Source organism: Grammomys surdaster, unplaced genomic scaffold (genome assembly GCF_004785775.1).
Source record: "Grammomys surdaster isolate TR1022 unplaced genomic scaffold, NIH_TR_1.0 278, whole genome shotgun sequence".
Classification (NCBI taxonomy): domain Eukaryota; kingdom Metazoa; phylum Chordata; class Mammalia; order Rodentia; family Muridae; genus Grammomys; species Grammomys surdaster.
In genome coordinates this window covers 13,798,193-13,813,730 of record NW_021604719.1, presented here as the reverse complement: position 1 = coordinate 13,813,730, position 15,538 = coordinate 13,798,193, and the positions used below count along the sequence as shown (strand labels likewise).

Here is a 15,538-nt window from a genome sequence, read left to right as displayed (position 1 = left end):
ATTTTTCCCTTTCTAACTATGCTACAACATCCTTACCAATCTTCTGTCTGTTCATATGGATAGTGTATTGAATTCTATCACATCTGTGGATCGCTCTGGTCCTTGGCATAGTGCAACAAGTGGCCTTCACAGATAGCCATTAGCCAGGCTAGTCTTTTTTTCACCATGTCATAGGCAGAAGGCCCTTCAGTTTGAAAACTCAAGTAGAGACAGGTGTCCTCAACCCAACTTGGGAATTATCCATCCTCACTTAAGAGAACCCAACACTTATAGCTTCTATAACTGCTGTGAATGCAACAGAAGAGACATTCTTCCCTGCCTTTCTCTTTTTGTATCCTCCCAAGTTATCTGTTTCTCACTGGGTACCCCCTCCATAATCACCCCTCACCAGTTCACAGACAGTTAAATTTCTCTTTCTACCCCTATCTGTACCTTCTTTCAAGGACTTGACATCTGTCTGTATTGGGAAGCTTGACTTATTTGGAATCTAAGGGAGTCTAAGTCTGCATGCACTGCAAATTCTCAGGAAGATTACAAGTTGTAACCAGATGAAATAATACTTGTTTCTTTAAATTATTTCTCTAGAAATAAAATATGTGTGGAATCATGTGACAGAACAAAAAAAATAGACCAGGATGATCACGTAAACAGATGGCTTTTATAATATTCATTTAATGCTCATTTCTGATCTTTCAGCGTTGCCATTCATCTGATTGCAAACTCATTCATATGATTACTTACTTTTATACTAGTGATGCTGCCTAACATTTACCAGGTGTCTAGACATGCCAGCCTTTGCAAACATTCTTGCTATGGATAATTTCTAACCCTCCACAAGCCCCATGAAATAGGTGCTAATATTCCAAATATACTACAACATGGAAACCAAGGCCTTGCAAGGTTCAGTAGGTTAGTAATGTCATGTATAACTAGTGAGCTGATTTACCTCCCTTAGCTGAGTACAGTTGTTGAGGGTTGTAAGGCTTCTCTGTATTGTCATCTACACCTGGCATGCAGGCCCACAAGGAAAGAGCTTTTTTTTGTTGTTGGTTTGAATGGGAATAGTTCCCATAGTCCCATATATTTGAATGCTTGGTCACAATTAGTGTTAACTGTTTGAGAAGGATTAGGAGGTGTGCCTTTGTTGGAGAAAGTATGGCCTTGTTTGAAAAGATGTGTCCCTGGGGTGGACTTTGAGGTTTCAAAAGATCTAGTCTCTGTCTTTCTGCCTCCTGCCTGCAGGGCCATGCATGCCTACCTGCTGCCATGCTTCCCACCATAATGGTCATGGACTCACCCTCTGGAACTGTAATCAAGCCCACAAGTGAATAAAATGTGACTTCAAATTTTTTTTCAAGAACAAGTAATATAGGGCTTGGGATAAAGTCCAGGTGGTAGACTATGTGCCTATCATGGTCAAAACCCTGAGACTGAGTCTCAGCACCACATAAAGTGGACATGGTGGTGACTGTCTCTAATCCGTACCTCAGAAGGTAGAGGCAGGAGCATTAGAAGTTCAGGTCATCCTCAGACATCTGGCCTACATGATACTCCAGCTCAGAAACAAACAAACATAACAGTCTAAGTAGTGGTCCTCAATCTGTGGGTCATTATTCCTTTGGCAAACCTCTGTCTCTAAAAATGTTTACATTACTATTTATAATATTCACAAAAGTATAGTTATGAAGTAACCACAAAATAATCTTATGGTTGGGGGTCACCACAACATGAGGAACTGTGTTAAAGGGTCGCAGCTTCAGGAAGATTGAGAACCACTGACCTAAAGGAAAAGCATACACATTAGCAATTACATATAACAAAGGGCTAATGCCTTTTAATGTACATGTAAAGTACTACAGAACCACATATGGCAAAGCGTAAATTTTCTAGTAGCATTGTGAACCTTTTTTGCCCCCACCAGAGTCACATGAAGAAATAAATACCACTGTAGAGCTGTTTTTAATCGGAAAGTTTATTGCATTCATCTATTGACTATTTGGTGGTATAAATGACAACAAGACTAATTCCGAAGAGGGTTTATTGTCTTTGGGAAAGAGAGAGAGCATAACACTTAAAGCATTACTTTTGTTTGCAATCACCAAGTAAACCACACTGAGTTTTTCTTCTTAAAAAATATATAGAGAAATACTGCAATTTGGTCATATTAAAACAAAGCTGAGACAAAAATGGTGAACCAGACTCTATGGGGCAGTTTGCCTTGTGTGTTTGAAGTGTGCCCTGCTTCATAAGCAACCACTCCACACCAAGCCCCTGTACATGTCCATGGCAGTAAATCTTTAAAATCAAAATAGCCCTTCAATGTTTCCTTGGAATAATAAGGATATGTTACCCAGAGATGGAAAATTGATTATTTTAAAACCATAATCCTAAGATTTGATTGTTATGATTTTTGTCTTACTTGAACTGTAGATTTCTTTTTTTTTTTTTTTTGGTTTTTTTTTTTTAAGATTTATTTATTTATTATATATGAATACACTGTAGCTGTCTTCAGACACACCAGAAGAGGGCGTCAGATCTCATTACAGATGGTTGTGAGCCACCATGTGGTTGCTGGGATTTGAACTCAGGACCTCTGGAAGTGCAGTCACTGCTCTTAACCACTGAGCCATCTCTCCAGCCCCGAACTGTAGATTTCTAATATCAAGTTAATATTATGCTGCTTTTGTTTGACTTTGAGTTATATTTGGTTGAAAAGTTCCCTAAGACTGATCATTATTATGGCCCACCGACATAAATATAACCATATTTTCATAAAGTTGCCTGCATTTCTCACAGTCAGGAGGTATTATGCTAATGGATTTGGCCATGACACCCTACGCTGCTCTGTTGTAAAATTCTAAGGTCAGTTTTTCTGTACTTGGCCAACACCCACAAAAACATCGCTAAACACATTGAGTTCTGTATGTTACTCGTACTCTATGGGAATGGCTGTCTAGCACTGTGAGTAATTATGAAGATTTCTGTGTCATAGAATTAGCCACAAATATAATATTCTTCTAATGAAAGCAAGTACATGAGTTATCATCTGGGCAAGTTCTGATATAACACTGTACAAATATAGTAAATGGTAAAAATTTTAAAACATCAATTTCTAAGGGAAGAGTAATGACTAGGACCACATTTGCATATGGATGTTCCATACAAGGTACCACCAAAGTCATCCAGAGCTTTCTTCTGCAGGGTACCAGAGAGAAATTATAGAAAAATATCTAGAAAATTACGCGTTGTCTCCAAAGACAACATGGGACTTTTACAGTGTCTGAAATGTGAAGTGTTCTGACTTTGGGAAAATCTTGAGGAAACTTCTAGGTAAACCCTACCTTGGATCCAGGTTCAGGAGATCAGCTTGTGTTAGGACATGGGTATCAATAGGATTCTATAGGGTAGCTTGTGGGCATGTCATCCCCACTTCATAAGACAACTGTTTGGAACCTTCTCTGTAAGTTTATCCCAGTAAGTTCCTCTCACCTTTTCACAAAAATTTTCCCCCAAATAGTACAATGAGGAAAGACACCTTTAAAAAACAAACAAACAAACAAACAAACAAAAAAACAAAAAAACTATCTCTATATAAGCACAGGGGACTTCAATCTTACCATCATGCTTAAAAGAGATGATATTTAAGCAGAAAAAGGGAAAGTGTTCAACTTTCTCCTAGCAGGAACGACTCCTTTAGTTGTTAACCCGTGTGTCTGTTCGATGCTTGTTCCCTAGGGAGCAGACAGTGCTTATCTACTGGAAAAAAATCGATTGCTTCTAAATGTTCCACATAATATAAGAGCCATTGCTCTAAGTGCATTTGCAGAACTATTTACCTGACCAAATGAACCCATCATGATAGGCACAGGTGTAAAACGCAAAATGACTAGATACTCCACCTCAGAGGCGGACTAGGACAACACTTTATAGCTACTGCTAGTAGATGAGTGTAGTAGCCAATTATTAATAGACTCCAACAGACTGTCACGTGGGTCTTCATGTCATTCTGCTCGGTTGTTACATACCATCACAGCCTTTCCTCTCTTCTGTGTGCTTTTGTATAGCAATGCTTTGTTGTATCCTATTGGCGTTCTCAATGAGACAAAGGCCTTGGGGTAAAACTGTGTTTGCAATAGTGCACACCAGGCAAGCAATTGTTCTGGTCTGCTGGGAACAGTCTATATTTAAACCCAGTGCCTGATGATTATTAGTAATGCCCTCATTTACTATTACAAGTGTCCCAGTTTAGATGCTCAGTTATTGGTGATCCTGATGAAAGTCTTTAGCAAAATCACTGGTAATACTCATTGCTCCTTCTTCCTGACTTTAACCAAGACTCAGGGAACTAATGCCCCCAAAAGAGCTCCACTGCAGACTAATAGAAAATTCCATTCCAGTGATCAGCTACGCACCTATGGCTGCTATACTAGTTTAGCAACAGCCAATTTTAATAGATTCAATTTGTATGTTTTCATTTCCTCCCTCCAAAAGAAAGATAATGCATTCTTACCGATCCATTCTTATCACTGCATTCATCAGAAGATGAATGGCAATGATTCAGGAGACGATGGACATATCATAATTCTGCATTAACAATCCAGACACTACACAACAGAATACACGACTTAATGAGAATACAAACTAAAAGGAAATGAGTGCATGTCATATTAGCAATGCAAAAGGCCAGCTTAAGCATAGTTTCTCTAAATCAACAGTTAATAAGAAAAGTGCCCTTTCCCCAAATATGCACAAAACATTTCAGTCACTTGTAGGGAAAAAAATTAAGGAAAACATTCCTCTAAGTCTATATTACAGCAAGTATTACTAATGGTTCCTCTAACTTAAGCATCTTACATATAAAATGTACACCCTTTGCCACTCACCACTCACTCACTCAATCAAAAAAAAAAAAGAAAAACACAAGTGCATCTTTCTATTTACTAATAACTGATAAGCTATGATCCTCAAGTGGTAAATATGCATGATGGGACAGCAATTTGAATGAAATCAAGACTCTAACGTGGGCCAAAGGTCAAACAGAAATGCCACATTTATGATTTGATTTCTACAATACTTATACTATGTCTAAAATAATTCTAATTGTATATTTCTCATCCTAAAAACAAACATAAAGTTTTATGTTTAGATTTGCTCCCATTGCTATCCAATCCTACCACCTGACAGAATTCTTCTGATCTTGAGTCCAAATGGAAAAAAAACATTATGCAAGAAGGACTCAGGAATATATTCTTCGTCTCCTATGTGTTTAGCGGTTTTCACTTTTCTTAGGTAAATGTGTGGTGACCTGCACAATCCTAGGAGTGGCTCTGTGATGCTACAAACAACAAATAGACTTTAGTTTTCCAGGTGACAATACAATGTCTCCTCCAGTCTGTGTCTCAGAAAGGTTCTGAGAAGTTCACCTCATCGGCCAACATCTTAAGACAAGTCATTGGTGCCATTCCTAACCTAACAGCAATGAGAAATCATGAAGCTCTCTCCTTCCAAACCCTGTGTTCACGACACACCTTGATGAGTGTCAGCCTCAGCTTGGAGCTTTCTGGTACATGTCCAACAACTGCTTATTAGAATAATTCATGGTCATCTGCAGTGCCAACTGGAGATGAACTGAAGGCTCGGAAAGAGTACCAATGGTCACCCAGTAGTCCTTTGATGTCATTCACTGCTGCTGCTGTTGCTGGTGGTGGTGCTACTGCTGCTGCTGCTGCCACCACCACCATCCTCTCTCTTTGGGGAGGATGAACTGTCCCTTACTGGCAGCAGGTCATAATGGCAAGGGATGTGACTGTTCTTTGGAAGGTCGTATGGGTCTTGGGTGACATGACCACTGTTGCTGAATACTCCTTGCACAACACTCACTGTAGGTTCTGTAATAACCAGGAACAAAAAAAGCATCAGCAAGGGAATTTTTTTAAGGTGCTGCTATTTCTTGCACATATCAAACACAAAAGAACTACTTTATAAAAAATATAGGGAAATAGTTTTGAAAAAGAATATTCTTAAATAATCATACAGGGAATAGAACTCTATGGTTGTTGAGCAAACAGACACTGAGAAATGGTGTTCATAGAAAAGGATGAAGAAATCAAGGGAATAAACAGAGATTATGGATATGAATCATTGTCTCAGGACACCTTGAGAATAACCAAGTCCATGCCCCTGACTCTACAAGTGAAAGTGTTCTTAGAGGTTACCTTAATTTATGGACATACTAAACATGTGCACAACTTTGGCCTCAAACATTGAGCTGAGTACTCATCTTACTGTGGTGGGCTTAAAGAACAGTTGGAAGGATGCTATCACTGTCTATAAATTTAATTAATTTTCTTCATTATCAAGATGTTTTCATTCTATATGTATGGATAGAGAGACCAAACTATATGGACCTACTCTTTGGTCAACATTGGCTGCAGTATGTTTTATTTTTTTCCGAATGGCATCCATAGACGGCACTTAAAATAAGCATAATTTTATATTTAATTCCTCCTAATTTATATCAGATCCACATGAGAGTACATCTGACATATTAAGCAAGTTTAAAATGAAAAGCATTATGTTAATATATTGAATACAGGAAATGGAAATGGAGCCACATGTTTGTTCCACTTGAGCCATTTGTTTGGGCTTGCCTGGAGCATTAGCTAATATGAGGCATATGCTCCTCCACATATGTGCTAAAATATTTATCATGGTGATGAAACAAAAGATGATGGCCATGTGGATGATAAGGAAAATATTTTAAATTTGCTATATATTGTTTTTCTGAGTCATTCATTTCACATCAGATGATATGATCTCTGTAAAACCCAATGGGATATAAACCATGGGCTACTTTAGAACTGCTTTGAACACAGTCTTGCACCAATGGTCTTTATATGGGTAGAGAACTCACCAACTTCATAGACATTCCTGTTGGCTGAAGTTGAGTTGTTGATCTCTGCATATGGGGAGTCTCTCCGAGCTGGTGACTTCATCTCTACGTAGCCACACTCAGAGCTTTTAGGCAGGAGCGCAGGCGGGTCTTTAATGGTAGCATATGGGTTTTCAGAGCTGCTTAGGGAGCAAGTACTTGAATTATATTCAGAGTTCTTTCCCAGATCTGAGAAGAGAAATGGAACAAAAGGAAAAAGTGTAGTTTCACGGGCAACATCATTTCTTGCTGATAATTTCCTTGGGCAGATTATTTCTTTTTCTTTATGGGTAAGTTTCTATAATGGTATTTTCTGAAAATAATGTGCACTTACCACTTATTCTGAAGACAATTTGCTATAAAATTGTCCATCTATAAAGTAATTGTAGCTCGCCTCTAAGGAGATTACTGAGAAAAACAGCATGGCTCTGATTTCATTTTGATGATCACATCCAAATACAATTAATTCTATTCTGATACTATGAGAAAATTTACTAATTCAAGGCTTAAATCTATAAACCAGGAGTTGATGGTCTGAGAAACACAGGATAGTTCTATTATCACAGAGAGAGGGGCATTTGTTCTATAGAAACCCTCTGTAACACTTCAGTGCTGGATACCGTATTGCTCGGAGTCATTGCAGAGGGTCATTAGATGGTCATCTGATCCCTTCTTATTCCAGCTATCTCCCACTACACATTTCTCTTTCCCTAGACACCATTTAATTTAAAGAAAATGTGAGTATATCTCCTCAGAAAATTAGAACCTTTGCTCCCAAACAGATCCGCCATTGTCTTTCTCTCCATGTCTGTCAAACATGTTCATGTCTTGGCATAGCGACTTATCACATAGAAGGTTCTAGGTCATGTTGACAATTCTACTTTTGTTCACTTTAAGAATTATTTAAATCTCTGAGAGCCTTCTTCAAATATACACCATACCTTTTAAAGACTTTCCCATGTAGCTTCTGTCCAGCCCAAAAGCACCTGTGGTGAAGAAGGACAAAGGGTGAGAACTGAAGGTAAATGGAAAGGAGTCCACATGGCAAATTACCACAGACATAGCAGTCATGCCAGGGGCTAGACCCAAGCATCCTGTATGCACATACATGTTCATCTCATCATCTACCCACATTGGAAAAGCCTGATGAATTCATGTAGGAACAAAATGACAAGGGAATAGCAACCATTGAATCAAGGCTGAATACCATGAAGGACATAGCCAAGACTAGACCTGAGAGTTCACTTTCTACAGCTTCTTCAAGGGTCTGAGTACTAGTTTTACATTAACTAGTATTCAGTTATAGGATCATCTCCATCACAAGTTACTTAATACTTTATAAGCCAGTGATGAACCTTGACCATTTTTATTAATTTTTACTTGAAAATTTTGATTTTTTCCAGTATAGAGGGTGGTGGTGGGGGGGGGGACATTTGCAGATGAGTCTACCTAGACAAAATAAATAGTTGGCTTGTTTTCAAATATTTGTATTTCATGGAGGTGGGTCTTGGTTTGGAATAAATAGTCCTGCTCACACTGGGCAATGTGAAGTCTGTTGGCAGCGAGAGCAAGCAAACATTGAACACAATGGTGTCGTAAGTACCTTAGATAGAGCAGTAGACTGTAACCTCCAATCCATAGCATTCACACTGCAGCAAAGACAAGAAGTCCCTCTCTAGCCTGTTCTATACCACCTTACACAAATGCACCTCGCACAAATGCTACCTTGCAGTGCTAGTACTGAACAGCAAACAAGGATCCCACTGGAGCTGTCAGAAGAGAGAAGAAAAGGCAGTGGGTAGGAGCCAGAGCACTTAGCTCCCATCGCTCCATAGGTGCATAACTCTAGGGTGGATCCTTAGCTCTGAGTGTCAGTTTTCTCTTCTCTAAAATGAGGACTCCAAAACCTGTACTCCAGCCTTACATAGCTGTTCTCATCATTAAATGAAGTAGAACATGTTTCAAAAGGCTTACAGACTCTGTGGCACCATATGAATAAATGGGGTTTCAGTTACTGTAACACTTAAGGTGTCACAGCACCATCAGCACCTGTAAGCTTCTGTAAGCATTGCAGTGCATTGTTTATCATCTTTCAAAGCAATGTTAAAGCCTTGGCTAAAAACAGAGAATAATGATGTGTCATGAACCTTCCAACTCTTAAAGAGAATGTTTAAGGATGTTAACCCATCCCTATAGACTTATCTGTTAATGTCCTTAGATTCAGGATTAGGTGATGATACCCTAGCAGGATTTTGAGGAGAAAAAAAGAGGGAGTCTCATAAAGGAAGCTGTTTAATACCAATCATTGTTGGGCAAGATATGGAAATATTTTTTTTTCTCCAAAGCTCACTTTCTTGGGTCTCAGTTGTCAACCCAACCTCACATTATTGGTCAAGGCTCAGGAGTCTACAGTGCAGTGGTTCTCAACCTGTGGGTCACAACCCCCTTTCCAGGGGTCACCTAAGAACATCTGCATATAGAATATTTATATTATGATTCACAACAGTAGCAAAATTAGTTATAAAGTACCAATGGAAATAATTTTATGGTTGGAGGTCGCCACAACTTGGGGAACTATCTTAAAGGACCATGGCATTAGAAAGGTTGAGAACTGCAATCGAGGGGCAGGATGAAATAGTTCGTAACAGAACCCTACCAAAGAGAAGCCTGGCCTTGGCTGGCCATTAGCTCTTGAATGGCAACTTCTAAGATCTTGCAATATTCTGCCCAGTAAGAATATTTTGTTTTCCTAGAGACTCGAGGTTGAAGCTTTATTAGATAGACCAGAAGGACAATTCAAATAGGGGGTTATGTCATATCAGTTTGCCTATAAGGGGATAGAATATAAGTAAGGGCACAATCATTTAGGCAGTTAATCATGTCCATAGGACAAGCCCCTCAACCATGGATATGAGTGGGAAGGTGACCCTCTTAAGTTGGCAATACTGAGTGGTTTATGTTGTGCTAGGAAAAGTCAAAAGTAGCTATAATTGAGTGGGAAAACACCATTGGTCACCTTCATGCCCTGACCGTTCTTGAACTCTTCCCTTGGTAGGTTTTAATCCACATCCTTTTGCTAATAATCTGAAATCATGATTACAGGGGCATTCAATGAGTTCTGGGAATCATTCTTGAAATTATTAATCCACACTATCATCTTTTGGACCAGTGAGCTTGCAGTTGGTGTCAAAAGCAAGAGTGGTTTGGGGACTTCACCGATTTGGTGGAAAGTCTCCATGGATGGGAAAGGTATGCTGCCTCTGAGAGCCGCATGACTATAGGGTTGTGATCACATAACTCTACGAAGTTCTCTTGGTCCTCTCTAAACTATAGGCAGTTTTCTTAAATGTCCTTCTGGGTCTAGACTCAATGTTTATCCTTTCTCCAGACATTAGAGAGGAAATCAGTGTGGTTAGATCAAAATCAGGAGACAAGTGCAGCCGGAAGACCACTCAGCCAGGTTCCCACCTATTGTTGGAGGGTGTGGGCGCTGATTTAGTAAGGGAGCAGGTGGACTCGAGTACCTCACATCTCCTGCTTGTACAGATCCTCAGGAAAGCAGTTTTCAAATGTTCAGTTTAATCTGGTTCCCACAATAAGCCAGCCCATGCTTGCCACCCCCATTTTAAACATGAATAAATAAACCCAAGAGGGAGAGTTCCAGGCCAGTGTTATACAACAACAGGAGTCAAATCTCTTGGCTCTTTCTGTCAAGGGTAGGGCTATTTGAAACATCATCAAAACAACTATTCCACGGGGGTGGAGGGACGGCTCAGTCAAGAAAGACACCTGGCTGCTCTTCCAGAGAACCCAAGTTCAGTTCGCCACACTCACACCCAATGGCTCACACTATACACTGCCCAACTTCAGTTCTGGGGTGGGGGATCTTGCACCCTTTTCTGGCCTCTAGGGACACAACTATGACATCCCCTTTCACACACATATGTGCACACAAATAAGGACAAACAAAACCACTTTCCCATTGTTTTTTTTTTTTTTTAATCCTACCTGCTTTACCACCCACATTGTGCCTATGTGTTTTAAAGAAAAATTACCTTTTTCCTCCTGTGTAAGTTGCTCTTAGGGAGAAACAAATCAAAAAAAATTCTGAGCATCTCATGAAGAGTTTACAGCAGTAACTCTAGGGTCTCTCTGGGTCCGAAAGCAAAGATGTGATCAAGGCCATGATTGTTTAAAATCAGGACAAATTATAATAGGTTAAAACAAAACATATTTCCCCATTAGTACTATCAATTCATATATTTTGTTGGGCTAGATTGTAACTTAGACTTGTATTGAAATCTGACACATAATCTTACTGTTGGAGAAGCAAAAGCCCCACTGACAACATTATTATAGCTTAGAACTAAGAGTTAGTTTTCACTTGCTGTTCTACTGAGACATTTGTACAGTAAGAGGCCTCCACAGCACATAGAGATTACATCCTGCATCTTAGGAAATTCCACACGCAAGACCACAGAGGAGGTAGAAGGGACAGTCATACACTCCACCTTGAGATTCAACTTTCCCCCTTTCCTTTTATCTGTTTGGACATTGCTCTCTGAGCTTTTTGATTTACGCATCTTTAGGATAATATTCACGAGTGGGTCTAGCCCATACAGTTGACAGATTTTTTTTTCAAAATTCATCTAAGTGTAGTATTTATTCCATGTAACAGTTGTGTTTACCTAAGGCATTCATTCCATTGGGCTTCCTGGCAAGTCCAACATTTAACAAATATATGTGAAATGTTGTTGTGGTTAGCCTTAAATGTCAGTTTGACACAGCCTAGAGTCATCTTAGAGGAAGGCCTCTACTGAGGGACTGCTTAGATCAGACTGACCTATGGTTGTATCTCAGGAGATTGTGTTGACTGCTAATTTGATGCAGGAGGACCCAGTCTACTGTGGGCAGCACCATCCTTGGTCTGGTAGTCCTAAATTGTATAAGAAAGTTAGTGGGGAGAGAGATAAAGGGGGAAGGAAGAGAAGGAAAGAGTGAGGAAGGGAGGGAGAGAGAGGATTGGGGAATACTCCTCTATGGTTTCTGCTCTAACTTCTATAAGGGACTGTAACCTAGAATTGTGAGATGAAGTAAACTCTTTCCTCCCCTAAGGGGCTTTTGGCTAAAGTTTTTGTTGTTGTTTTGTCTTTCATTTTTACACAGCACCATGTGCTCAGCAGTATATTCCAGAAGCTGGTACCCACAATTCCTGATGAAGAGGTCCTCAAAATTAACATCATTTCCAATAGTAAAACAGTATTGCCTGCCTGTCATTCTCTTTCAAGTGAACAGTGTGTTTTTCCTGAAGCTCTACAGCATGAGCTACTCAACCAACCGACTGCAGAGCCCACAGGAGAATCTGGCTATTTACTATTAAGCCAGACAGAAATTAAGGCAGTGAGGCAGTGCTATTCTTCCTACAAATCTGCAAGATGGGGGTGGTGTAAAATGTAGTTTTATAAAATACTCTCAGTGACAGGAAATGAGATTATTATTATTATTGCAAGTTAGCTAAAATGACTATTTTTAAAAGTTCTTAATTTTTAATTTGTATAATGGTAAATATCAAATAGACATAGTCTACATTAGCAGGGGCCCTCTGGGGGTGTTGAATAATACTTAAGAATATAAATTGATCCCAACTGCGAAACACTTGAAGATCACTAATCTCACAATTGTTTCCTCACCTGGAAAGGGGGAGGGATATCACGCACAGCATTCAATATTAAGAGCAGACAAAATCATGTCCTGTCAAAAGTTGACAGCATACCAAGGTCAGTTCTAAAAGGATTTTAAAACAGTGCACCGGGCTTTGTGGAAGTAACTCCAGCTCTTTATGGTTTGTTTGTTCAGCTGTCACATGGTGCTGGGGTCCCCCTCTCAGAGCTGGTGAGAGCTGAGTTAATGTGGAAGACGCTCCTAGGAGGCAGAGATGCTTTTCTAGAAGTCCTGGAGCAAAGTGGTACCCCAATGGTGTTTGTTAAACAAATAAGTTGTTAGGGCTACTAGTAAGCCCTATGGAGGCGTTAGACTTAATTCATTATTTGGGTTGGGTGCCTGTTTCTGGTGGATGGCTATTAGAGCACACACACAAGAATGAACACTTAGACTGTCAAGTATGCGCATGCGCTCCGCTCATGGGCCTCACCGAGCTCATTGAGGTAGCCTCCTTGCTTCCAGTCAGCTGGCAACGTACCGGTGCAGTCCACCAACGCACCTCTCTTCCCCGGGTTCACGTTTTTAAGATTCACGAACAGTTGGTTGTTTTTTGACTACGAAAAAAAAAGAGCAAACAAACAAGAAGATTTAAGAAGAGAACACACTGAAGGAAAGTAAGTTCAGAATTCATGGCAAGGTCCTCCCCTCAATTCAGGCTGAGAATAGGTGAGGTACCTCATCCCTAGCACGCAGAGTGCATGTCCAGATTTCCCCCACCCCCGCCCCCAAGACCTGGAGGTCTTCGTTTCACACTGTAACCTTTTGCCAATTAGACTTCACTTCAAATCATAAACAAAGAATTTTAAATTGAAGAAAAGAATTGTGGGTGTAAGTTCTATGAAAGCCTCCATGATGCTGTGAGTCCCCAGTGCCTTGACCATTCCAGTGGGCATAAACATGACCATAACACCCTGTCTGAGACCTAGGGGGATGGCGAACACGGTATTTGGGAGGGTGAAGTGCTATTTATAACTCTGAGGTGCCGCTGTGGAAAGGATTAAATGAATTAACTTGATATTCCCTTTCTTTTGTTCTGTTCTTTCTTTCCCTAATAGAAATCTGGACAATGGTGAGCCAGACAATGGAGACTGGGCACAGTGGAAAGGTACGTTTGGAACTCAGAGCATTCTGGGAGGACACAGAGGAACAGGTGGTCAGAGAAGATACTATGATTTCACAATAGGCCTTTATGTTTATATTGACATAATCATGAGATATCGTTTTCATCTCATGTAAGAAGAGGTACACTATCCCAGACGGAAGATAAGCAGTGTGGATTGTTGCTAGCGAGACCTTAACCACACAGCAGCAGTGGAAGGGACTGGAAGCCATGGTTCCTTAGAGATGAGTCCTCTGGGGATGCTCAGCCACACTCAGAGGGCAGTTTAGGAGGAGTCAAGTGAGCAAGACACAGGAAGTATCTAGAGCCACAGTGGCGAGAATGTGTGCCTCGTTCTCTCCCCTCCCCACATTCCGATTCCTGAGGCATTTTCTCTCACCTTTGCAATGGTCATCCTGTCCCTGTTGTTCACATGAGGGGATGTGGCACACTGGCTAAGTGTGTGATAACTGGGATTGGTGAAGTAGTGGCTGTTGGCATTTCCGCCATTGCTGTGAGGCAGGGTTTCTGCAAAAGGAGAGGAAACCGGTTAGGTTAAATCAAAATGATAGCACACATGTTTTCCTCTCCTGCCCAGCCCACTCTTCAAAGCCCCTAGAAGAGCAAGCAGGGCTACTGCCTCCTTGGAAATTGTGAATGCATTCACGGAAGACTGCTCTTAGCTTTGGGGCCTGTAAACACAGAGATAGTGTCATAAGAAACTACATCTACACCCATCGGCTTCTTTTAAAAAACACCTGATTTCTTGACACAATAACTCCACGCTGAAAACACACTCTTATGTAAATTACCTATTTTGCATCTTCTCCCAGAATCATAATATTTATAAGCATATAGCCAGAGTCCTTCAGTAATTGCTGAAGACTAAATAAAAGGAAACTTAAGTGTTACTCCCATTGATGGTTGAATGTGAGCGTCCTCGTTGTAGCTGTCTTCCCCCCCACCCACCCACCCACACACACTACTTGTGACAGAAAGATTCAGAAGAGGTTTCATAAGGGACTTCCTTGGCTTTTGCTAATACTACGGGCTTGTCTCCTGTATACCCTGGCTCTCTCCAGTTACTGATCTGTGCAGGCACAGGGCCGGAGGATGCCAACTGAGGCACACACTGCAGAGACTGTGCTCTCTGTCTCTTTTTCTTCTCAACATGCATATATGATGGAACTTGGACTGGCTGTTCAGCAGAATCTATCCATGAATTAAATGGTCCAAATATAAAACAACCATTCATTGATCCCAATTTAAAATTTCTTATTGAAGGGCTGGAAAAGGCAGCACAGTGGTTAAGAATGCTTGATGCTCTTCCAGAGGACTCAGGTTCAATTCCAAGATCCCAAGCACCCAAACTGGGTAGCTCAAAACTGTCTGTAACTCTAGCTCTCTTGGGGATCTGACTACTTCTCTTGGTCCCAGCAGTCACCTGCATACATAAACACACACACACACACACACACACACACACAAAGTCTTTTTTTCAAAAGACTCTGAAAAAAGTGAAAGTGATGATTTTTCTACTGCTAAGATGTAAACCACATCTCTAAGGACATATATCTCTTCAGAATGTGAGGTCATGCCAGGGAAAATTGTCAGATGTGATGGACTCACAGCCAAACACCAAATTCCAAAGAACCTAACTTTACTAGGAGGGTTCCCTGCAGGGCAGCCTCCCTGAACATCAACCCTGCCTGCACCACAGCCCTGCCTGCACCACAGCCCTGCCTGCACCACAACCCTGCCTGCACCACAACCCTGCCTGCACCACA

At 40.6% G+C, this 15,538-nt stretch overlaps 1 protein-coding gene across 1 annotated transcript in view; it reads right to left on the bottom strand.

Moving 5' to 3' along the window:
- Nucleotides 1-4,969: 4,969 nt before the first annotated feature.
- Megf10 (multiple EGF like domains 10) overlaps nucleotides 4,970-15,538 on the bottom strand; it is a 141,630-nt gene continuing 131,061 nt past the window's right edge. The window contains exons 21-25 of the mRNA XM_028777167.1: nucleotides 14,152-14,279; nucleotides 13,083-13,206; nucleotides 7,873-7,917; nucleotides 6,914-7,120; nucleotides 4,970-5,888 (exon numbers count right to left, since the gene is read on the bottom strand). Of these exons, the coding sequence (XP_028633000.1) occupies nucleotides 5,677-5,888; nucleotides 6,914-7,120; nucleotides 7,873-7,917; nucleotides 13,083-13,206; nucleotides 14,152-14,279 (716 nt within the window). The 3' untranslated portion in view covers nucleotides 4,970-5,676. The remainder of the gene's footprint in view (nucleotides 5,889-6,913; nucleotides 7,121-7,872; nucleotides 7,918-13,082; nucleotides 13,207-14,151; nucleotides 14,280-15,538) is intronic.